The 25,449-nt window shown below is 42.2% G+C and overlaps 1 protein-coding gene across 18 annotated transcripts in view; it reads left to right on the forward strand.

Annotated features, from left to right (window-relative positions):
• birc6 (baculoviral IAP repeat containing 6) overlaps positions 1–11,735 on the forward strand; it is a 154,181-nt gene extending 142,446 nt beyond the window's left edge. For all 18 annotated transcript variants that reach the window (XM_024424743.2, XM_042323545.1, XM_042323544.1 and 15 more), the window contains 2 exons: positions 9,769–9,903; positions 10,795–11,735. In XM_024424743.2, coding sequence (XP_024280511.1) covers positions 9,769–9,903; positions 10,795–10,974 — 315 coding nt within the window. In that variant the 3' untranslated portion in view covers positions 10,975–11,735. The remainder of the gene's footprint in view (positions 1–9,768; positions 9,904–10,794) is intronic.
• Positions 11,736–25,449: the final 13,714 nt, after the last annotated feature.

Raw genomic sequence — 25,449 nt, forward strand, 5'->3', positions numbered from 1 at the left:
TCTGTTCATCATATATGCATAGTCACTTTAACCATATCTACATGTACATTCTACCTAAACATCCTGACTAACCGGTGTCTGTATGTATCCTCGCCACTTTTAGAGCCTCGCTACTGTATATAGCCTGTCTTTTTACTGTTTTATTTCTTTACTTACCTATTGTTCACCTTACACCTTTTTTTGCACTATTGGTTAGAGCCTGTAAGTAAGCATTTCACTGTAAGGTCTACTACACCTGTTGTATTCAGCGCACGTGACAAATCAACTGATTTGATCTGGGTTTCTTTAAGCTGTTTTCTGAAGTGCTCTTTCGCCAGGACACTGTTCATTCAGAGGAGCTAGACAACTACACAGCTAACAATCACTTCAAGGGGCCTCCCGGGTGGCGCAGTGGTTAAGGGCGCTGTACTGCAGCGCCAGCTGTGCCATCAAAGACTCTGGGTTCGCGCTCTGTCGTAACGGGCCGCTACTGGGAGGTCTGTGCGTCGTCCGGGTTAGGGAGGACTTGGCCGGTAGGGATGTCCTTGTCTCATCGCGCACCAGCGACTCCTGTGGCAATCACTTCATACTGAAGCTGGAAAGACAGCAAATTAGCTGCATTTCATTTCGTTTGACCTGTTTTTCTTTTGACATGAATTTGTATTTATCCATAAAAATTGTGCGGATTCCTGATTTCGTCTGGCTGAGAAGAAATGTCTGTCTTATCCTGACAAGTTCATCCTCAATGGGACAGTGGAGATCAAATTTCACTTTTGAAACGATGTTGGAGAGACACACAGCAAGGTTTATACAAATGGTTTTCAACAGCAGAGATATGTGACCCGTTTCAGGAAACTAGGCGTATGTTGTGCGTCACTACTTCAGGTCAAACGAAATGAAATGCAGCTAGTTTGCTGTCTTTCCAGCTTCAGTATGAAGTGATTGTTTGATGTATTAACATTTTTTTTTTTGCCCTTTTTCTCCATTTGAACTAAACATTGTTTTTTAATTTAAACATTTTTTTGTCACAAATGCCTTCTGGAACATGTGAACTTTCATGTGCCTTAATAACAAACTTGTATGCCATCTGTAAGTATGAAAGAATTGTTAAATTACAAGCCTAGTTGGTTAAGCCACAGAAAAAGACAGCAACCTTCGCGCTAGCCATGTCTGTCGGCACATATGCAGCTGACAGGCATGGCAGTTCTGCTTTTAGCTCCTTAGCAACTTTGCAGGATTTTGCCCTGCCTAATATACATAGACCTGGAATCACTGGTCACTTTAATATTGGAACACTCATCGCTTTAATGTTTACATACTGCTTTACTAATTTCATATGTATATACTGTATTCTATTCTATTGTGTTTTAGTCAATGCCACTCCTAATATTTATATTTCTTAATTCCATTATTTTACTTTTTAGATTTGTGTATTGTTGTGATATGTTAGATTTTGCTGTGCTGTTGGAGCTAGAAACACAAGCATTTTGCTGCACCCGCAATAACATCTGCTAAATATGTGTATGTGACCAATCACATTTTAAAAAATATATATATATATATTTTTTAATTGTCTGAGATGAGTGGGCTGGACATGCCGAGAGATGATTTCAGATTGGTCTGTCTTGTAGCACGTTTCTGTCTGTAACATGAGCTGGTCAGTATGTGTAGGTAATCCTTTCTAACGTGTCTTTTTTGAAAGATATCACGTAGTACAACTGCGTTTTGAAATCAGTGGAATTAGAGTATGATAGCTAAGGAGATTCTGGTGTTTGATTGCAAATATGCAGACGGAGTCTAAAAGAGAACACACAGAAGGTAGCTAGCGACATGTCTAAAAAGACTCCACTATACAAGTAACCATTTCAAAAGAATGTTAATGATGTCACTGCGTCAACTGTCGATAGACGTAGCTGGTAAATTCGCTCTGGCTATCTACTCTGATATCAGAGCACTCTCGTCTGAGTGTGCCAGAGTGCAGAATAACTGACGAATTTACGAACACTTACCACCCGTTGAATATGGCCAGTGTCAGTAAACGTTGGCAAAAAAGCGTAATTAGATTGTTCCCAGCAACACAGTTAGTCACCAATGCTCTGAATAACATAAAAACAGCCTAACCAGTCCTGCTAGGGCGAGTAAAATGGTCAGTGAGAGCTGTTCTCTAATTTGTGTCTGGAAGTAGCTAGCAAGCTAGCTAACGTTAGCCAGTTAGCTTGGGGGTTTGACTGCTGTTTTTAGGTCAGAAAGCTCAGATCAACCCTACTCCTCGGCCAGAGCGTCCAGTGTGTGTGCTCTGAACACTCCAAATTTACGAGTGGACAATCTGAAAACGCTCTTGAGTTTACGAACGCACAGTGCGCACTCTGAGCACGCTCTAGCTCTCCAGATAAGATTTATGAACACACCCGTAGTATAAACCATATTTTAGTCTTGAAATGTTTTTTGTTTTTTTTTTGTACATGGCTTCGCGTGTGAATCCTTAAACCGATGCTGAATGGGTGTAGGCAGAGCCCTCCAGTAGGTACCAAAACAGGGGCCATTTTCTCAAAAGTGAGGTTACAAGTTTATCTACATTCAAAGCAGAATTACTTTCCCATTGTTCCTTCGCTGTAGTGTATGAAATACAATTTTGTAGCTCTGAGTCTCTACTTTTATGCAATGTAAAAATCACCATTTCAAATTTTGCTACGTAAAACCGAATTGAGCCAGTCAGTAACAAATGCTAGTTTTAAAGAAAGGGGATATAATGTCTAGATGCTTTTTTACAGTGATGATTAAGTTCATAAATTGCCTGGTTGGGCTGAAGAGACCATAGATTGCGCAGTGAGATGGATCAGTAAATGGGCATTTCACTGTCATAGCCTTAGCCGGTGATAATTTGTGGAATAGACACTGACTGGAATGCGGTGTTAACCAATCAGCATCCAGGATTAGACCCACTCATTGTAAAAACTGAAAAATTATGGAGGCTTGTCCGGGATCTATTTGGCCCCATGTGACCCCATCTCATAGATATAGAACCGTACCTGGAGAAGTCTTCCCGCAAAAAAAGATGTAGATTCTCAACAGGATTACCTGGAGAAATGCATCAAACTAGAGGAAGACATTGGCATAGATTGCCTATTGCACAAACAGAAGAATCCGATGTACTGTATAGTTCATCAAAGACAAATGGTCTCCAATCCTTTGAGGTAGCGGTACTGTTGAAGTACATTGTGTGTGTGAGTGAGTTCAAGACAGACACCCAAACTGTCACGTCAGCTGCTCCCAGTAATATTCCATGCTATGTGGTAGAAGCATGGCAGTGTCATTTTCGGGTCCCAGGGTGAAAATCGTCAGCTTTTGCATGGCAGCAGTCTCTGTAACTAAACCACAGGGATCTGACGTCAAAGCGGCTCAATGTGAAATGGGCCATTGGAGCCGGGAGCTGGAGAAAACGGCAGGTCTCTGCAATACTGCCTTAGTGACATCCTGAAATTCAATTAAGCTCGTGAGACACTCCTACACGATCCTGCGCTGCCCTTTTCCCCATCTGAGCCCATGGCAGAGACAGAACAAATTACCAGCTGCAAACAGAATAGCTGCGGCACGCGCACACATACAGTAGTAATTGTCTCCGTTTTGATGATGCTGTGTGCTCAGCGCTGTCTCTTTCCACTCATGTAAACAGTGAAAGCTGTGACACTGTAGACATATTTAGTTTTGGTGCCAGGGTATTGTGTGTGAGAATCCCACATTTCTATGCCCTATTTATAGTCTGAGATGGAGAATAAAAAGCAACCTTGAATAATGCAGCAGGAGATTGTCAGGTGGAATTAGGAACAACAGGTTGGCCGTTGAAAAATAGATCCTATTTTGTATGTGAGAGAGCGAGTCGGGGGGTCCCATGCGCGCAGCCTGCTCGAGTGTGAATAGGCCATTAGGGGAGGCTTTGCTGTGGCTGACATCTCAAACCCACCACTCCAAAGCGCTTTCCCTCAGGAGCTTAGCGAGACCGACACCACTGTCCTCTCTTCATAGGTCGGTCCACACAAGAATGGAGCTCATTATCAAAGGGCTTTCCCATAGAAATATAATTCTATATCTATGGGGTATTCACTGTTGTGACGATGGGGGAAGTTATGGAGTCCTTTATGAGACCAGCATGTTGTCTTGACCTCTGCCAGCCCTGACCGAGTCTACTATATACAGTGTGGTAGAATCACAATCCAAGGACCTCCCAGAGCAGATGGAACTAAGCTACCTTACGTGTTCATTTATCATGTAAACAAGAGGGGGATGCATCAGTGGATGGACCGCACACACAGTCCTGCTTGCACACCCTGTCAAGGAAATAAGTGATTGTGTTCAGCACACTCATTACAGTGTATTATTTCTGGGTTTTAGCGAGACACCTCTGCCCAGTGGGACCTATTGAGGCTGGGAAGTTGACTCCTCTCTGAAGGACCTGCTAACCCAGCACAGCTTGGTTCAGAATATTGCAGGCTGCTGTATAGTCTCGCTGGAGGTTAAATAGGGCTCCTATGTTGGGTTTCGTGACAGAGAGAGAGAGAAAGCCAAGAGTGGAGGAGTGATGTGCCACAGCTGCCAGGATTTCCATGGCTATGCTGGCAAGGAAATTGATCATTCCCCTAACCTCACATCTCCCCTTCCTTCCCATGGCCCAATTCCGTGGCAGCGACTGCTTGCCTCTGCAGAGTGTCAGTCAAAAGTGACGATGGGGGCTTTAGAATGTCACTGTTTAGTCACCGGATCTGAGTGACTGAGGAGGACCTCGTCTTAGGCAACATGCGGCGAGGGATTCTGGAGGAGTGCTACTGTTGAGCATCTCCTCGTCTCTGTCAGGAGAGGATGACGTGGTGTGCTGGTGAAGATTTGAGAATGCTGACATTAACCGACACAAACACACCACTCGACGCTGGGGCAGTGGTGTTGAAGTCGGCGTGAATAAAGCTGGGCTGTTTTTCCTGTCCCAGAGGCCGACCGTCCAGAGGCCATGCCATCTGCCCGTTTGGGGAAGTAGGCCCTCGTTTCTCTCTCCTCCTGCCCCCTTTGCCCACCCCACTCTCCCACCCCGGCCTCAGTCCCAGCTGTAGTCACACTCTCCCTCCCCCACTGATGCCAAGGCACTTGACTGCAGCTCCAAACTGATTTACCCCTCCAGAGATTTCTGTTGTCCATCTCTACTCCGTTTGAACAGTGGCAGTATTTACGGTGCTGTAGCATAGTAGACCTGAGCTGCCAGAGTCGGCAGAGGAGCAGACCAGGGGCTTAGCATGCAGCAGGCAGGCATGCTGTGTCAGAGGAGCAGACCAGGGGCTTAGCATGCAGCAGGCATGCACGCTGTGTCAGAGGAGCCTCAGGATGGAAAAAAAAATGAGTGGACGGCAGCATTACCTAAAAGGTCACTTAGTTCATCTGTAAATAGAGTACACAATCAGCAGACCATGCCAGTGTGTGCATGTATGCGCATTTGTCTGTTTGTATTGTGTGTATCTCACATGGATTTGTTGGTGTTTTTGTGTGTTCAGTATGTGTCCAGCATACCGTTTACAGGTCATTTGTCAAGACACCCTACTCTGATGGGTACACGTGTTCCATGTTCAGTGACTCTTGGATATGGACACAACGCTTCCATCCATGTGACCAATGTGTGTACTGAAATGCCAAAAGTCACATGTGCAGTGCCCTTACAATACGAAACGCCCCTGGGGATTTAGTCTTTTTGAATTGGTAAGCATTTCTAAATGGCTATGTTAAATGGAGGTCTACCACATAATGTCAGGCCTAGATCTGCCTCTGGGCTTTCGCTTGTAGTATGAGCCCTGTGCACACGTCACCACTGTGGCTCGATATCTGCAAATCTGGGGGAAGTTGCGTAACGCCGGGAGAAAGGTTATAGTTTTTATTTCTGTTTGTTTTTCTGTTTCTGTTCTGTTTAAATTTCGTTTCAGTTCGTTTTAAGACCTGATTTGCTAGTTATATTTAGTTTTAGTTGCTTCGAAATATTTCTATTTAGTTTTAGTGTTGAACAGAAAGCATGTGTGAGGCTAGGAGACATTTGTGTTGTATTGTTTTTTAGGATGTCACTTTTTGCAACCTGGGGGCAGTAAAACATAAGGTGATGGTTCAGGTCATAGGTTAGGTTTAAATTATAAAGTCAATATCAATGTGACTTGAATTTTAATGGAATATCGCCGAGACGGGTGCAAAAAATATGTTGGAAGAAAACTCTCTCGCCCATGTTTACAACAATCCAATGCTCTTTAACTTTAGTAGTACATGTACCTAGAATCACGTTATCTACCTAGACAATCTTTTCCCTGTTAGCGAGTGGTGTCAGAAGCCCCCAACCCAATCAAAAAAATGTATACAGTGCCTGTCAAAAGTTTGGACACCTACTCATTCAAGGGTTTTTCTTAATTTTGTACTATTTTCTACATTGTAGAATAATAGTGAAGACATCAAACTATGAAATAACATGCAGTACTAACCAAAAAAGGTGTTAAACAAATCAAAATACATTTTAGATTTTAGATTCTTCAAAGTAGCCACTCTTTGCCTGGATGACAGCTTTGCACACTCTTGGCATTCTCTCAACCAGCTTCATGCTTTTCCAACAGTCTTGAAGGAGTTCCCACATATGCTGAGCACTTGTTGGCTGCTTTTCCTTCACTCTGGGGTCCAACTCAACCCAAACCATCTCAATTGTGGAGGCCAGGTCATCTGATGCAGCACTCATCACTCTCCTTCGAGGCCACATAGCCCTTACACAGCCTGGGGGTGTGTTGGGTCATTGTCCTGTTCAAAAAAAAAAGATAGTCCCGCTAAGCTCAAACCAGATGGGATGGCGTATCGCTGCAGAATGCTGTGGTAGCCATGCTGGTTAAGTGTACCTTGAATTCTAAATAAATCACAGTGTCCCCAACAAAGCTTCCCCACACTATCACACCTCCTCCATGCTTCACGGTGGGAACCACACATGCAGAGATCATCCGTTCACCTATTCTGCTTATCACAAAGACACAGCGTTTGTAACCAAAACTCTCAAATTTGGACTCATTAGACCAAAAGGACAGATTTCCACCAATCTAATATCCATTGCTCGTGTTTCTTGGCCCAAGCAAGTCTCTTCTTATTATTGGTGTCCTTTAGTAGTGGTTTCTTTGCAGCAATTTGATCATGAAGGCCTGATTTCACGCAGTCTCCTCTGAACAGTTGACGTTGAGATGTGTCTGTTACTTGAACTCTGAAGCATTTATTTGAGCTGCAATCTGATATGAAGTTAACTCTAATGAACTTATCCTCTGCTGCAGAGGTAACTCTGGGTCTTCCTTTCCTGTGGCGGTCCTCATGAGAGCCAGTTTCATCATAGCGCTTGATGGTTTTTGTGACTGTACATGAAGAAATGTTCAAAGTTCTTGACATTTTCAGAATTGACTGACCTTCATGTCTTAAAGTAAAGATGGACTGTAATTTCTCTTTGCTTATTTGAGCTGTTATTGCCATAATATGGACTTGGTCTATTACCAAATAGGGCTAACTTCTGTATACCACCCCTACCTTGTCACAACACAACTGATTGGCTCAAATGCATGAAGAAGGAAGGAAATTCCACAAATTAACAAGGCACATCTGTTAATTGAAATGCATTCCAGGTGACTACCTTATGAAGCTGGTTGAGAAAATGCCAAGAGTGTGCAAAGCTGTCATCAAGGCAAAGGGTGGCTACTTTGAAGAATCTCATATAAAATATATTTTGATTTAACACTTTTGGTTATGTATATACATAAATGTATTTTTGGGTGGGGACTGCGGGGTGTGTCCTTTGCCACTGCTGTTAGGCCTAGCTTATGCATCCCTATCTATTTGAAACATCTCTGCATTTACCCACCAGATTCAGTAGCTTGAAAACCTCTTATTTCATGATTTGTTTTTATTTTAGTTTGTTTTGATGACAAAGATAGTTTTGTTTTAGTTTTTGTGATGAGTTTGTTAATTATTTTATTTCAGTTTACTAAATCGTTTTTTCATGATTAGCTTTCATTTTAGTTTACTATAATAACCTTGGCCGGGAGTAGGAGCACTTTGTTTGTAAACGGCTACGAGGTGACCGTACCGATCACTCTCCCACGTTTATCCACCATTGTGACCTTGAAGGATTCACGGCAATCAGCTGGGGAGCATCTGAGAAATAATTTGAAGTAAATCAAGCAGGAGAGGAGAGAGGGAAGCAGAGCCCAGCCCCATTCTCCAGATTGATCCTGGTACATAACAAACCAGCGGCCATGACAACTAATCCCCCAACAATAGTTGTGAAATGGAAAGTGAAGAGCAGTAGCATCCCGATTTTGTCTGCCACAGAGACTCATGCTGGGATGAGGGATGGAGGGGTCGGGGGGGTTGGTACTGAGGAGTGGTGTGTGTAGATTGACATCACTGACACATCACTCATCGCAGCATGTGTTGGGTAAGGGGGGGGGCTGAAGTGGCTGACTGAGCACAGAGCAAGGCTTGTTGTGACATCAGAGAGACCTGGTGATAAACACTCCCAGACCCACAATGTGGAGTGTGAGAGACTTGACTGAGAAAGCAGCCCTGCTCCATTCAAATAGAGAGCTGCCTCCCAATAATTAAGACTATCTAGATCGCCACACAGTTCAATACTAGGCTACATCTCATCTAATCTATCTAATCTTGGTCTCAGTGGAGAGCCAATTCTGCCCCTCTGTTTTTTTTCTGATTTGGTGGCTCATTTCTTTAGCGGGCGTAAGAAATAGTCATGTCAGTCATGCTTTGTTTTGACAGGATTGATTTACCCATGTTTCTGGATCTGCTCGATCCTATAGTCATTTTATTGTGTTCCGTGTCTACCAGCAATCATTCTGTTATTTGATTATTCTCATTTAATCAGATTAATCTCTGGTAAACTCTGGTAATAGGCTGAAGACCGAGGTTGTTCTTGGTTGTGAGGCATCTTAAACACACGCGCACACACACACGGAGTGTATTGATATTGGAGATCTGATAGCCCCTGGGTTTTTCCATTGCTAATGCTTTTTGCTTATGAATAATTTGAAGTTCCTACTTGTACCCAGCCTCTCAGGCTCTGTGCAGACCTGGAGAACTCAGTCAAGGGTAACGTTGCATAGCACTCCTCCAAACTTTTTCAGTGGAGAAATGGTGCTTATATTTATTAAGTTAACACTGCACTTCAAATCAGCCTGCCTGCCCAGATCCAACTCCCTTTCCAGTCAGAGTGAAATAAGACCAGTCCTCATGCTGCTCCCTGTTGCAGAGGAAAACTTTCAGAAGTGTCGGTGGTGTTGCCTATTCAGAAATATGCCGAACAAAAATGTTTTATTAGTTTCAGTGTCATTGCACTCACCCTTTCCTTTGTCATTTACAGTGTGAACCGTGGGGTATTTCAAGGGATTTTATTTCCAAAGCTGACTGGATCTCACTTCACCATTCCATAATCTGGGCCATTGGACATCGGTTTAGTAATGTTACATTAGGATTATATTGAAGGCAGAACAAAGGGCAAATTTGATTGAATTATCCATGCATTATACTCATTGTCCTCCAATGTGTCATGGAAGCAACATTTACATTTCCCAGCATATTTTATTCATTCCATAGCCTATAACTAGGGCCCGTACATGTGTACAGGAAAAACTCCTGGCCCTACTAAATGGCTGTAAACCAGAAATGAGTTTCAATAATGTTACTGCTGGTAAACGTGCTGCATGTTTATCTGAGACTCATGGCTGTTCTCATCCACAGGTGATCCACAAACACTTCTACCTGAAGCGGGTAGAGGTCATGGCACAGTGTGAGGAGTGGATCGCAGACATCCAGCAGTACAGCAGTGACAAGAGAGTGGGCCGCACCATGTCCCATCACGCTGCTGCATTGAAGGTAAACAAATGCACTCTTCAGCTACAGGAGAACCTTGAACCATATCAGAACGTGGTCCTTCACCACAGAAGGTAACACCTCATCCCCCTTTCACTTACGTTTACACACACAAGCGCACACAGTTCTGGTTTGTGTTAATGAGGTCTGAATTGGTCTCTCAGGGAAACATCCCTTGATGTTTATGCATGGTGGACAGGATTGATTCATGCCACAGCTGGCTTCCCCCTCTGACCGTCTCGAGGCGGCCCGAGCAGATAAGGGACCCGCGTCCTACTTCACTCAGCGCTCACTGGCAGCAAGGCTCCCTTCCTTGGCTGTTAATAGCCACAATTAATACCCAGTGTAAATAATCTCCCAGACACCCTGATATAGACTAAAGGACCACAGCAAGCTGCTCACATTGCTGTGGCAACACCCAGTGCTGTTTTTAAAGCAGGGCCACAGAGTTCTTTGTAGTCCCATTTATCTTCAGGGCTTTTTTTTCTCTTGCTCCAGCAAATAGTTTCAGATTCTGAAATGATGGGTTGATCTTTAGTGCACGTTCTTGATTCCTTTCTCCTGGTATTTTTTTTTAAGGTGATGTGTGAGAAGTGGTCCCTTTTTTCATTACTTCAGTAGTATCCAAGATACTCTGCTTTGGCAGTGAAAGGGCAACTGGAATGGATTAATGTGAGCTCCAAGTGTATTTTAGACAACTTAAATGGTGGGTTTGAAGTTTGTATTGGTTTGAAAGATCGTTTAGTTCACAGGCTTTGTCATTATTGTTGGGAAGAGTATACATCTATTTCCTCATCAGAGCCCCTGTTTGTACTTGCCTCCTCACAGCATATAGTAGCTCTGAACTGAGCCCTATGTGATAACTCTGTCCTCTTTCCCTCTTTCCCCATCCAGAGGCACACGGCCCAGTTACGAGAGGAACTGCTGAAGCTGCCCTGCCCTGAGGGCCTGGAGCCTGACGGGGAGGAGTTCTCAGACAAGAGTGCCGCCCTCTTGGTCAAGGAGCTGGCCAATCAGGACGCGGAGAAGCCGAGTGGCAGCCAAGACGGCACCTGCAGTGAGGGCCCGCTATGAGTCCCGCCCCTCCTTGCTCCCCTCCACCCTAAGCCGCGGCCACTCCTCCTCACAACTATTACTATTGTTATTAAATAGACTTTGACGGCTTCGAAGCACAAGCCACCATTTTGTCAATATTTGTATGTAAGAATCTAATTATGTAATGGCTGAATAAAGAGGACAAAAAAACTAGATGAGAATGAAACAGCTTACAAACCAACAAAAATAAGACAAAACTCCAAACTATGCTATGCCCTTAAGGAAACAGTCGACAAACAAATTACCTTTTTATTTTTACCTGTATAACAGTGTAAACTGTTTGTGCTTTTTTTTTTTTTTTCAATTGTGAAATAACCACTGATTGGTATGTTATTAAATTTGTTTATGTATACATAATGACAGAGGAAATCACTGAATATATAAGGGAACTAGCCTACCATTAGAGAATAATGTTTACTGAATGTTCATTTCAATTGTTTGGACTGTTAGTGCAAGGACAGTTGTAACCAGGAATATATTGGTCGTTCTTTAAGTATACTATTTAAAAGAAAACATACACTTTCCTGAATTTGAGAAATCTTCTGGTTGCCCATTGACATCGCTTTTTTGATTTCTACAGGATCCTGTAAACTTCAATAAAGGCTGAAATATACATTCTTAATTGCAATGATTACTTGTTACCCTTTTTACAGGCTGTTCAAAAACGCTATGAGCAAGTTTTTTTGCCTCTAATTCTCAATGCAAGTTTAATAAATGCAACCTGTTTTACTTTTCCCGGATATATACATTGATCTGATTGTGTAGATAAAGAGTCTGAGTATGTAAGATGTTTGGGATATGTACCGGTATGTGAACGCTTCTGAATGTGTGATTTTGTGCGTATTCAACAATCCCACTAAGATACAAAGCTGCTATGTGCCTTTTATCTACATTGACATCATACCAAATACTTTGAAAAAGTTAATTCACTGATTATTTGACATTTCTACACTTTGATCGTTCCGCTGTGTCTGAAAAGGGTTGATTCCGGTGAAAGAAAAAGCACTTAATATTTTACTCTCTCCCGGTTCAGTCACATACTCCTTTTGGTAGGACATTAAATGGAGCTTGAAAATGTGGATTGATTGTGCAAATGCTTCTTTCTGCGTTGTTGAACACAACTTGGACTTGAACCTCTTAAGGAAAACATGGTACCAATCCACATGGGAGCATAAGCTGCTACTGTAAAGTGACTTGGAAGGCCCAGTGCTTATTACCAGTGCAGGGAAATGGGCCATCTATATGGGTAGAATATTAAACTGAAGTATCTAGATTTCTAGATACTAGTATCTAGATTTTTTCATATATAATAATAATTAAATGTATTTTCTGGTGCAGTTTGTAGCCATCCGCAGCTAACTGTCAGTCCTCTGTGTTCTCCTATACTTACCATAAGATAAGCTTATATCGGCTTGTGCATTTCACTGTCGTGAACCGAAATGACCAAAGTCAACATCCAGCTTGATTCAGTGTGAATTGGTTGGCTTTATGTTGCCTTAGGTGTCTCCTAAGCAGATATACACAGAGTGGACATAACATTAAGAACAATGTCCGAGTATGTAGTTGCTCCTCCCCCTTTGTCCTCAGAACAGCCTCAATTCATTTGAGCATGGACTCTACAATGTGTCGAAAGCATTCCACAGGGATGCTGGCCCATGACTCCAATGCTTCCCACAGTTGTGTGAAGTTGGCTGGTTGTCCTGAGGGTAGTGGACCATTCTTGATACTCACAGGAAATGTGAAAAGCTCAGCAGCGTTGCGCCTGGCACCTACTTCCGTACTCAAAGGCACTTAAATATTTTGTCTTGCCCATTCACCCTCTGAATGGCACACATACACAATGTCTTAATTGTCTCCAGGCTTAAAAGTCGTTCTTTAAAACGGTCTCATCCACTTCATCTACAATGATTGTAGTGGATTTAACAAGTGACATCTAAAAGGGATCACCTGGTCAGTCTGTCATGGAAAGAGCAGGTGTTCATAATGTTTTAGAAACTTGGTCTGTATATCAGTTTATCTTCACAGTTCTATATGAAGACTAAGCAACATTGAGCCTCTGGAACCTTTTCCTGTTATCCCTTTCCCAAAAAGCTCTGCCTTTGGGAATGCCTTTTGTAGCTCTTGTACAGCAAGCTTGGATAAACAGGGATTATGGTGTAGAATAAAGGAGAGTGGATGCACTTCTGTGATTTAGCCCTACCACTATACATTATTCATCCAATGCTTTAAAACTCAGTGAAATAGGAGAAATAGCTACTGGAAAATGCATGGAGAATTAGCAATGGAATGCAATAAGCCTACAGGCTACACAGAGTACACGCAGCAGGGTTTGAATCCATTGTTGGGAATCTGAACCCAAATCACACCAATACTAGACAGGTGAACAGAGATAGATGCAGTTTGTTTTTCTACCAAATGTTTGATCACATGTACCCTGTATTGCAATATATTACCCTTTCACCAATGTTTTGATAATTTGATGTATGCTGAACAAAAATATAAATGCAACAATTACAATGATTTTACTGAGCTACAGTTCTTGTAAGGAAATCTGTAAATTGAGGCCTTAATACATCCTAATTAGTGCATTGGGAAAGTATTCAGACCTCTTGACTTTTTCCACATTTTGTTACGTTACAGCCTTATTCTAAAATTGATTTCTTAGGTTTTTTTTACCTCATCAATCTACACACAATACCCCACAATGACAAAGAAAATCAGGTTGAAATACACATTTACATAAGTATTCAAACCATTTACTCAGTACTTTGTTGAAACACCTTTGGCAGCGATTACAGCCTTGAGTCTTGGGTATGACGCTATAAGCTTGGCACACCTGTATTTGGGGAGTTAGGTCAGGTTGAATGGGGAGTGTCGCTGCACAGCTATTTTCAGGTCTCTCAAGAGATGTTAGATTGAGTTCAAGTCCAGGATCTGGCTGGGCCACTCAAAGACATTCAGAGACTTGTCTCGAAGCCACTCCTGTGTTATCCTATCTGTATGCTTAGGGTTGTTGTCCTGTTGGAAGGTGAAGATTCACCCCCGTCTGAGGTCCTAAGTGCTCTGGAGCAGGTTTTCATCAAGGATCTCTCTGTACTTTGCTCCGTTCATCTTTGCCTCGATCCTGACTAGTCTCCCAGTCCCTTCTGCTGAAAAACATCCCCACAGCATGATGCTGCCACCATGTTTCACCGTAGTGATGGTGCAAGGTTTCCTCCAGACGTGACTCTTGGCATTCATGCCAAAGAGTTCAATCTTGGTTTCATCAAACCAGAGAATATTGGCAAACTCCAAGCCGTCTGTCGTGCCTTTTACTGAGGAATGGCTTCCGTCTGGCCATCATAAAGGCCTGATTGGTGGAGTGCTGCAGAAATGGTTGTCCTTCTGGAAGGTTCTCCCATCTCCACAGAGGAACTCTGGAGCTCTGTCAGAGTGACCATCGGGTTCTTGGTCACCTTCCTGACCAAGGTCCTCCTCCCCCGTTTGCTCTGTTTGGCCGGGCGGCCAGCTCTAAGAGTCTTGGTGGTTCCAAACTTCTTCCATTTAAGAATGATGGAGACCACTGTGTTCTTGGGGTATTCTATGCTGCAGAATTCTTTGGAATCCTTCCCCAGATCTTTGCCTCGACACAATCCTGTCTCGGAGCTCTACAGACAGTTCCTTTGACTTCATGGCTTGGTTTTTACTCTGACATGCACTGTCAACTTTGGGACCTTATATAGACAGGTGTGTGCCTTTCCAAATCATGTCCAATCAATTTAATTTACCACAGGTGGACTCCAATCAAGTTGTTGAAACATCTCAAGGATGATCAATGGAAACAGGATGCACCTGAGCTCAATTTCGAGTCTCATTGCAAAGGGTCTGAATACTTATGTAAATAAGGTATTTCTGTTTTGAATTTTTTTATGATTTGCTAAAATGTCTAAAAACCTGTTTTCGCTTTGTCGTCAAGGGGTATTGTGTGTAGATTGATCAATGTTTTATTCAATCAATTTTAGAATTAGTATGTAAAGGAACAAAATGTGGAAAAAGTCAAGAGGTCTGAATACTTTCCTAATGCACTGTATATTCAGAGCCATATCCCTGTAATGCTTAGAGAAGATCTCATGTCAGATGTGCAGCCAGACTTATTAGCCACTTGCTCTCTTTCAAACATCCAGTTTTGTGTTATTGGAGTGCTGTGGTTGCAGGTTCACCTGCCTCATCTAAAGCCTATTATTTTGGGGTGTTGCTGTAGGCCACCAAGTGTTAAGTCAGTATCTAAATAATATGTGTGAAATGCTTGATAGTGTATGTGATGTAAATAGATGTCTACTTTCTTGGGGACCTGAATATTGACTGGTTTTAATCAAGCTGTCTGCTCGAGAGGAAGCTTTCCAGGGTGTTTACAAATACTACAGGAACAAGATCATCCACATGTATTAATCACATTTTTACTAATACTGTAGAACTTTGTTCTAAAGCTGTATCTGTACCCATTGGATGGAGTGATCACAATATAGTAGCAATATCCAGGAAAGACAAAGTTACAAGAGCTGTGCCTAAAATAGTGTATAAGAGATCATACAAAATATTTTGCTGTGATTCTTATGTGGATATTTGTTGGTCTGATGTGATTAATAAGGAGCATCCGACACTGCACATGATGAATTTAGGAAATTGCTTCTTCCAATTATTGACAAACATTCACCTATTAAGAAACTGACTGTTAGAACTGTTAAGGCTCCATGGATTGATAAGGAATTTAAAAATGGGATGTTTGAAAGAGACTGAGTGGTTAATAAGTCTGGCTGCACATCTGACTTGTGACAAAACACAACAAAATGAAAACTGTATTATGAAGCAAATATATAAAGAATGGAGTACTTTAAATTAAATAATGAGCAGAAATACAAATTCAACTCCATCTTTCAACGATTCAGATGGCTTATTCATGACAAAACCATTTGATGTTGCCAATTATTTGAATGATTGCCCACTTTGCCAATAATGTCAATTTAGGCAGGAAATGTCAACAACGAACAGTGAGTGTATTCATGCATTAAAAAACAAATCATTAAAGAAAATCATAAGTTTGAATTTTGTAGTGTGGGAGAGGTAGAAACATTGTTATCGATCAATAATGACAAACCTGGCATTGCAACTTAGATGGAAAGCTACTGAAGATGGTAGCTGACTCTAAGGAGAGACCAATCTGTCATATATTCAATCTGAGTCTAGAGGAAGGTGTTTGTCTTCAGGCCTGGAGGGAAGCCAAAGTCATTCCGCTACCCAAGAGTGGTATCAGCTTGTTGCCAACTCTTTGCAACCTGTTGTAAAAAATAGTTTGACCAAATACAATGCTATTTCTCTGTAAAGAAATTGACAGACTTTCAGCATGCTTATAGAGACATGTACTACACTGACACATATGACTGATGATTGGTTGAAAGAAATTGATAAAACACTACATCACCAAAAGTATGTGGACACCTGCTCGTCAAACATCTCATTCCAAAATCATGGGTGTTAATATGGAGTTGGTCCCCCCCATTGCTGCTATAACAGCCTGCACTCTTCTGGGAAGGCTTTCCACTAGATGTTGGAACATTGTTGCAGGGACTTGCTTCCAATTAGCCACAAGAGCATTCGTGAAGTCGGGCACTGATGTTGGCCGATTAGGCCTGGCTCGCAGTCGCCAGTCAAGTTCTTCCACACCGATTTCGATGAACCATTTCTGTATGGACCTCGCTTTGTGCATGGCGGCATTGTCATGCTAAAAAAGGTAAGGGCCTTCCCCAAACTGTTGCCACAAAATTGGAAGTACAGAATAATCTAGAATGTCATTGTATGCGGTATCGTAAGATTTCCATTCACTGGAAGTAAGGGGCCTAGCCCGAACCATGAAAAACAGCCCCATACCATTATTTCTCCTCCACCAAACTTTACAGTTGCATTCGGTAGGTAGCGTTCTCCTGGCATCCATCAAACCCAGATTAGTCCATTGGACTGCCAGATGGTTCAGAGTAATTCATCACTACAGAGAAAGCTTTTCCACTGCTCTATAATCCAATGGCTGCAAGCTTAACAACACTCCAGCCCAAGCTTGGCATTGAACATTGGTGATCTTAGGCTTATGTGCGGCTGCTCGGCCATAGAAACCCTTTTCATGAAGTTCCCGATGACGTTGCTTCCAGAGGCAGTTTGGAACTCGGTAGTGAGTGTTGCAACCGAGGACAGACAGAATTTTACGCGCCACGCGTATCGCACTCGGAGGTCCCGTTCTGTCCCGTTCCCGTTCTGTGAGCTTGTGTGGCCTACCACTTCGGGGCTGAGCCGTTGTTGCTCCTAGACGTTTCCACTTCACAATAACAGCACTGACAGTTGACCGGGCAGCTCTAGCAGGGCATCCCATGACGGTGCCATGTTGAAAGTCACTGAGCTCTTCTATAAGGCCATTCTACTGTCAATGTTTGTCTATGGAGAATGCATAGTTGTGTGCTCGATTTTATACACCTCTCAGCAACTGGTGTGGCTGAAATAGCCGAATCCACTAATTTGAAGGGTTGTCTACATACATAGTGTAAGAACATTGTGGGAGCTGTACTGTTAGATTTCAGTACAGCCTTTGATTACCTGTATTTGGTACAAATCATTCCCTAAGCTCTAGACCTCAGCTGAATCAGGTAATGAATGGTGTGGCTTTTGAACAAGTTGATGAGACTAAATTACTTGGTATTACCTTAGATTGCAAACTGTGGTGGTCAGAACATATAGATTCAATGGTTGTAAAGATGGGTAGAAGTCTGGCATTAATGAAGAGATTGTATGCTTTTTTGAAACCACACACCGGAAAGCAAGTCCTGCAGGCTCTAGTTTGTCTTATTTTGATTATTGTTTAGTCATGTAGTCAAGTGCAGCAGCTGGCCCAGAACAGAGCGGCAGATCTTGCTCTTCATAGTAATCAGAGTGCTAATTTAAATACTATACCTTTGCCTTTGATTAATTGAAAATGAAACTCTCTTTTTCAAACAAGCATTGCAGAGCTGGTTACAATGTCAATTTCATCCCCCAGAAAAGATAGAACAAATATAACAACAGATATTATGGTTGAACTGAAATGTGCTGGTTGATAAAAGACCTGTATTTATGGAAAATATGTTTGAAATGTGTATTTTGTTTTTAAATTATATTGTAAATAGGAATGGTACAGTTATGTCTTTCATGGAGCTATCGGAATTGTATGGGAAGGTGTGCTCAATCCAAGATTAAAACCAACTGATTCCAGCATTACCCCAAAAATGGAGGAGGCAGGTGGCAGCGGGAGGAGGTAGGGACCTGGTCTGTCTGCCCAATATAAAGGATCAAAACTGTCAGAGGAACAAAAAATATTATAAATTGGAAAGTATAGCAGTTTAATTTGAGGACCAAGATGTTGACAGCTGTGCAATACAGATTGCAAAATAGCTGGGAAGAGATTTTTGATGTACTGATTCCATGGCACAGGGTTTATGAGTTGATATATAAAATTGTGCAAAATTCAAGACTTTGTGCTTTTCAGTTAAAATTATTGTACAGAATTCTTGCCACCAAATAAATGTAGAATATTTGGGGCATACCATAATCACAGCTCTGCAGAGGACACAGAATCAATAGACCATTTGTTCTGGTATTGACCTCAGGTACGCCTGTTTCTGGTCTCAGGTTCAGGAATGTCTGAAAAAGCATAACATTAATCTAAAATTTAACCTTAGAAATAACATTGTTGAAAGACCGTGGTTATAATATATTTATACTCTTACTGAATGTATTTATTTTCTACTCACAATATGTGGATTCTATTCGATTAGATAGATTCAAATGGTATGTTGAACATCACAGCATAGTGAAAGATATAGAGTATGAAGTGTAGAAATCCGAAGAGGGTGGCCAGCATTGATAGGTGGGATGGGCTGAGGGAACTGAGGGTTGGGATATGGAACTGGAGACGAGTGGGAGTGGAGTTGTTGGGCGGGGGACAGAATGACAGTCAAATATAAAAATACAAAATAAATTCTAAACAAAACAAAAATAAAAAGTCTGTTTGATTGATACTGAGGGGCAATGCAGTTACATCCAATGCCTGTTTGCCTGAGGCTGATGCTGCGCAGGTGCTTGTACGTGCGTACACATGCATACACACACAATCGCATTCAAACATACACGTACACACATGTAAATAGTGCAACACATGCACTCAAACGCGTTCAGACGGCCCTGCTGTTAAGATTTTTATTGTCATTTATGTCCTTTTTTTTGCATTGTTGTTTTCAAATGTTTTCTCTTTTGTTCCTTTTGGTTGAGGGGCAGCTCTCTGGGAACTATGGGAGGGATCTAGGACGGTTGGTGGCCTGGCGGTTGGGAGCTTGGGCCGGTGGCCGATAGGTCGCTGGTTCGGGTCCCCGACTTGACTTGATGAGAAAATGAAAATTCTTGAAAATGACCAGTGTGATTGGTTCTTCTAGGCCGTCAGTGATCCGCTATGTGAGACACTCATATTATCATAGAATCGGGGTTTTGCAAGTAAGGAGAGCGCAGCCTCACAGCTTTTTTAGGTGGGGGTGGTGTGGGTTAGTATCAGTTAGCTAGCAAGTTTGATGGCCAAGGTTATCTTCCACTGTGCACAGGCTTGCTTTCAACAAAAGGTATTCTGTCCTGAAAGAGCCCAGCTCAGTCCTTTCCTGCAGGACTGACTGAGGTAATGTTTCATGGACTCTCCAAGAGCAGAAGGCCAATCCGCAATAGGCTTCCAAACAGACATAATTCAGACTGCAACAATGAAAGTCAACATCTCCCTATAATCATCTCCCCAAGCACGAACACACCCTCCTTTGTATACTTTTATAGAGCAGTAAAAAACAAACATAGTGGTGTCTGGGGATTTTTTTTAATGATTTCTCCTCACACACTCCTTTGGTAATCAATGTGAGAACGGTGTGTGTGTGTTGGAGCATTGGTTTGGCAGCCCGAACTTCAAACAGCATCTGCGCACTGCAGGTGTCACTGCTTGTCTTTAACCGAAAATATTTAGTTTTTTTGGAAACATAGTCTTGAAAAATAGCTTTCATCAGTTGAATAGTAGAGTGTCCTTGACAGGTCTGTAAATTGGAAGCAGGCCTCTGGAAAGTTAAATCAGACTGTAAAAGCATCTTTTGACCGTGGTCTCTCTTCCGTACTTCAAACCCACTCCAATGAGCCCTTTGAAGGGCCTTCACTTTGCCTGTGAACAATTCCATAATGTGCCCAAACACTCGTCTCTTAAATGTCATGCACGAAGAGGAGGATGGGGAAGGGGGGGGGGGCAAATGCTGGAGAAAACAAACCTTAGACTAGATCCTCCAGTGCACTGAGGAAAACAGCCGAGAGCTCTATCAATGCACCATGCTGCTGCTGGGGCTCTGAATCATTTAGACGTTGTTTTTGGCTCATGTCAAAAAGTGGGCTTACTCACTGACTCTATCTCCAGGAGCAGTGTACGGTACAAGACGCTCACTGTAGTAAACCACTGACAGCGGAGAAAAGGTCAGCCAGGATCATTTTCATTAGGATTCAATGTGCTCACCACGATTTAAAGGCTTTGCATGGCCAGTCTGACTATCTGCATCAGCCGTACAGCATTTACTGCGATATGGCCTCTGTGGAAGTCACGGCATTCAATACTTCTTGCACTTCGAGGAGCAGAGCAGAGCTGTTGTGAAGGAAGTTAGTTATCAGGGAAGTGAGTTTGTGTTTACACAGGACCTCCTGCCCCCACCTACCGTCAACCAATCATGTCATTGCGGAACTATACGGAGCCCTCCGTATTGTTACAAAAATTGGTAGGCACACGGCATCGCCATACGGAGCTCGATTTGGCCTCTGCAACCCCCCAGAGGCTCCACAATTGCGTCACACCCTTCATACGGAGCCCTCCGGACATCATTCCTGGATCAAGCATAATTCCACTCTTACTGTCGCACTCAAGGAAATATTTTGTGCAAGGAGCTCTGACACATAAAGGCTGTGACTGTAGTAGTGCTTTCATGATAATTTATCATTAGTGACGTTGTGTTGCAAGGTCATGTTCTTCACTACATCACTACTGTTCTCATCCCATGAAAGATCAAACAAGAATGTAGGGTAATTAACCTATGTCAAGTACAATCCCTGCTCTTACTCCCATTCGAGGCACAGTACTCCACGCTTTGGTGGGGATAGGCAGTGCCTCACCTGCATGCTTCCAGTCAATTCCTGTAACTCATATGCCCTTGACCTGAGCCTTTCCTACTGCATGCACACATAGACACAGACACTAACTCCCTCTGGGAGTCACTTAGCATGATCAAGATAAATCACCCATCTGATTTTAATAAGGAGGAGATGCTTCTAATTCCCCCTAGGACAATACAGAAAGATGACAGATTGCCCGAAAGGTATTAAGTCAAAGGCTCAACATGTCATCACACAACACAACCCATATGGTCACCTGAGTAGTTGTCATGTTATATATGTGTATTTTATTACTTTTTGTCATCCAACCATTCAACCTTGAAACAAAACAGATACAGATATGCCAGTTTCAGCCAACGATGGGTAGCTGCAGCCAAATATGGCTACTGGAGTATGGGCGAGTGTGTGTGTTGAAAGGAGTGGGTGTTTTGCAAGCAAATCTAGTAATTGGGCAGATTTGTCGTCACTCAAGACCGTTTTGCGTGGCTGATTGGGCATGCTGACCTGAGGTGCTTCCTATCAGGATCGAGTCACCGGCGATAGATAATGTCGACATATTTTTCCCATTTCTTTCCCTCCCAGAGTTCCGTGTGTCAAATCGGGGGGCTTGTAGTCCGGACCTCTGGCAGTCTCTATGGGGGTGCCACAGGGTTCAATTCTCGGGCCGACTCTTTTCTCTGTATACATCAATGATGTCACTCTTGCTGCTGGTGATTCTCTGATCCACCTCTACGCAGACGACACCATTCTGTATCCTTATGGCCCTTCTTTGCACACTGTGTTAACTAACCTCCAGACTAGCTTCAATGCCATACAACTCTCCTTCCGTGACCTCCAACTGCAAGTAAAACTAAATGCGTGCTCTTCAACCGATCACCGATCACCGCACCTGCCCTCCCGTTCAGAATCACTACTCGGGACGGTTCTGACATAGAATATGTGGACAACTACAAATACCTAGGTGTCTGGTTAGACTGTAAACTCTCCTTCCAGACTCACATTAAGCATCTCCAATCCAAAATTAAATCTAGAATCGGCTTCCTATTTGCAACAAAGCATCCTTCACTCGTGCTGCCAAACATACCCTCGTAAAACTGACTATCCTACCGATCCTTGACTTCGGCGATGTAATTTATAAAATAGCCTCCAACACGCTACTCAGCAAATTGGATGCAGTCTATCACAGTGCCATCCATTTTGTCACCAAAGCCCCATAGACTACCCACCACTGCGACCTGTATGCCCTCGTTGGCTGGCCTTCGCTTCATATTTGTTGCCAAACCCACAGGCTCCAGGTCATCTATAAGTCTTTGCTAGGTAAAGCCCCGCCTTATCTCAGCTCACTGGTCACCATAGCAGCACCCACCCGTAGCACGCGCTCCAGCACTCCACTGGTCACCCCCAAAGCCTATTCCTCGTTTGGCCGCCTTTCCTTCCAGTTCTCTGCTGCCAATGACTGGAACGAATTGCAAAAATCACTAAAAGCTGGAGACTCATTTCTCCCTCTCTAACTTTAAGCATCAGCTGTCAGAGCAGCTCACAGATCACTGCACCTGTACACAGCCCATCTGTAAATAGCGCATCCAACTACCTCATCCCCATATTGTACTTTTTCTTTTGCTCCTTTACACCCCAGTATCTCTACTTGCACATGAATCTTCTGCACATCTATCACACCAGTGTTTAATTGCTATATTGTAATTATTTCGCCACTACGGCCTATTTATTGCCCTAATCTTATCTCATTTACACACACTGTATATAGATTTTTTCCTATTGTGTTACTGACTGTACATTTGTTTATTCCATGTGTAACTCTGTGTTGTTGTTTGTGTCGCACTGCTTTGCTTTATCTTGGCCAGGTCGCAGTTGTAAATGAGAACTTGTTCTCAACTAGCCTACCTGGTTAAATAAAGGTGAAATAAAAATCAAATAAATAAAAATCAATACTTTTAATACAAAATTAACATTAAAATGTACAATTACTTATGTAATTCGTGTCTGGGAGTAATTTAGCCATTCATTGTAGCCATTGGTGCTCTGTAGAATTGCTATTTCCTTTTTTGTGACATTCCTGGTTTACTCATTATGCTAATAAAGTCTGATTTAATCAACAAATATGATAGTCAGTTTAAAAAAAGGTTTAGGGTACAAGACTGTGTACATATCTGGCTGTGTTGGCATTTCACAACATATCCCATCGAGCCAAGCGGGGAGTGGATGTCCGTTTTCACAGTTCCAAGAACAGTCAGAAACGTCCACGCCAATGACGCGGGTGGATCTCAAAACTGAAATTGGATCCGCGTGAATTAGCAAATAGCAATGATATCCTTTGCCACTGTTGTCTTATGACACGACAGATACTGTAGCTCGAACCAGTCATAGGCTATTCAACAAAACAATTCTTGGCCATGTTCTGTTATAATCTCCACCCGGCACAGTCAGAAGAGGAATGGCCACCCCTCATAGCCTGGTTCCTCCATAGGTTTCTTCCTAGGTTTTGGCCTTTCTAGGGAGTTCTTCCTAGCCAACATGCTTCAACACCTGCATTGCTTGCTGTTTGGGGTTTTAGGCTGGGTTTCTGTACAGCACTTTGAGATATCAGCTGATGTACGAAGGGCTATATAAATACATTTGATTTGATTTGAACGGGGTAGGCCGTCATTGTAAATAAGATTTTTTTCTTAACTGACTTGACTTGTTAAATAAAGGTTAAATAAAATAAAAATGTCCACATACCCACTACTTATCTTTTGACACACCCACTCGCCCATACTCTGGTTGCCATATTGGGCCGCAGCTACCCTCTTCTCATTTCATTAGGGACCGTTCCTTCCATACATTTTATACATTTTGGTTTGACCTGTGATTATCTGGTCTCTGCACTACTAAATAAAATTTTAATAAAAAAGATTACATTTCACAAACACAGTCAGATCACATAGTCATTTGGTGTACAAATTGATTGTGCAATGTGTTTCAGAATTGTTGAATTTGTAAAATGCCTTATGTTCTTCCATCATTTCAGACGTGAAAAAAAACCATGGTCCCTGACCAAAGCAAAACATCATACTATGGAAGCCAAAATGTTTTTGTTTTTTCACATGTCAAGGTACTATCTAAAAATGTTGAGATCCTAAATCCGTTTTTTTTTCGATAAGTAATTCAACATTTCAAGATACTAACTCCAAATGTTGAGATATTGGACCATACTTAAAGTATACAGTATAAACGATGTGTATGCACAAAATATACCCCAAAACGTATGTGCGCCAGTGTTCACTCAAAAGTTGGCATTTATAAAAAATGAATTTGCGATGAGAATCTGCTTATCCTCCAGCAAACTTCAGACCATGCATATGCACAATTCCTAGTGTTTGAAGTATTGCACTGCAAGAAGGCAAAAGTAGCCTAGTAGACTTGTGCAAATGGGGAATATACAATGACTTATTCAAAACAAAAACAAAAAATGCTAAATATAATAACAAGATGCAATCATTTACTATTAGTGAGAAGAGCAAAAATATTTGTATTTTATCTTTGCATTCTAAAATAATTATAAATATGTTTCCCATTATTTATTTCATTTTCATAATCATTGAAGAATAAATTCCTCACGTTTTCGCAGTTTTAAAAATTATATAGATAATACAGACAGAAGAGGTAGAGGACAAAACACACACGGATCCCCTAACAGGGCAAACGCACGTAAACCCCAACAGAGCCCCACCCCAAAAACCAGACTAAAAGCAGGCATGATATAGAATTTGAGTAATATAATCAAATAGCAAAAAAAAATAAAAAAGAGTGATACAAATTGGGTTGGTTTACAGAGTTACGAAATTAACTGGGTCCATGTCTTCTACAAAGGATAGGAAAGCTTGCCAGATATTATCAAATGTAATTGCAGATCCCCTAATGGAGTAGCGTATTTGCATGACTTCCTTTATCCAATGGTTAAAAGTAGGAGGAAACCAATCATTCCACTTAAATAGTATAAGACGTCTAGCTAGAAGAGTAGTGCATGCCATTATGTTGCCCACAGAACTGTTTAGAGGGGCCTCCTGTGGTGCCACTCTGAATAATGAAATAAAGGCAGAAGGTTTTATAGGTCTCTCCAGTATCTTAGAAAACGTCTCAAAAATTGACATCCAGCAATCTGTCAATTCCGGGCATGTCCAAAACATGTGCAATAAAGTAGCAGGAGCCTGCTACTTTATTTAA

Source organism: Oncorhynchus tshawytscha, linkage group LG06 (genome assembly GCF_018296145.1).
Source record: "Oncorhynchus tshawytscha isolate Ot180627B linkage group LG06, Otsh_v2.0, whole genome shotgun sequence".
Classification (NCBI taxonomy): Eukaryota; Metazoa; Chordata; class Actinopteri; order Salmoniformes; family Salmonidae; genus Oncorhynchus; species Oncorhynchus tshawytscha.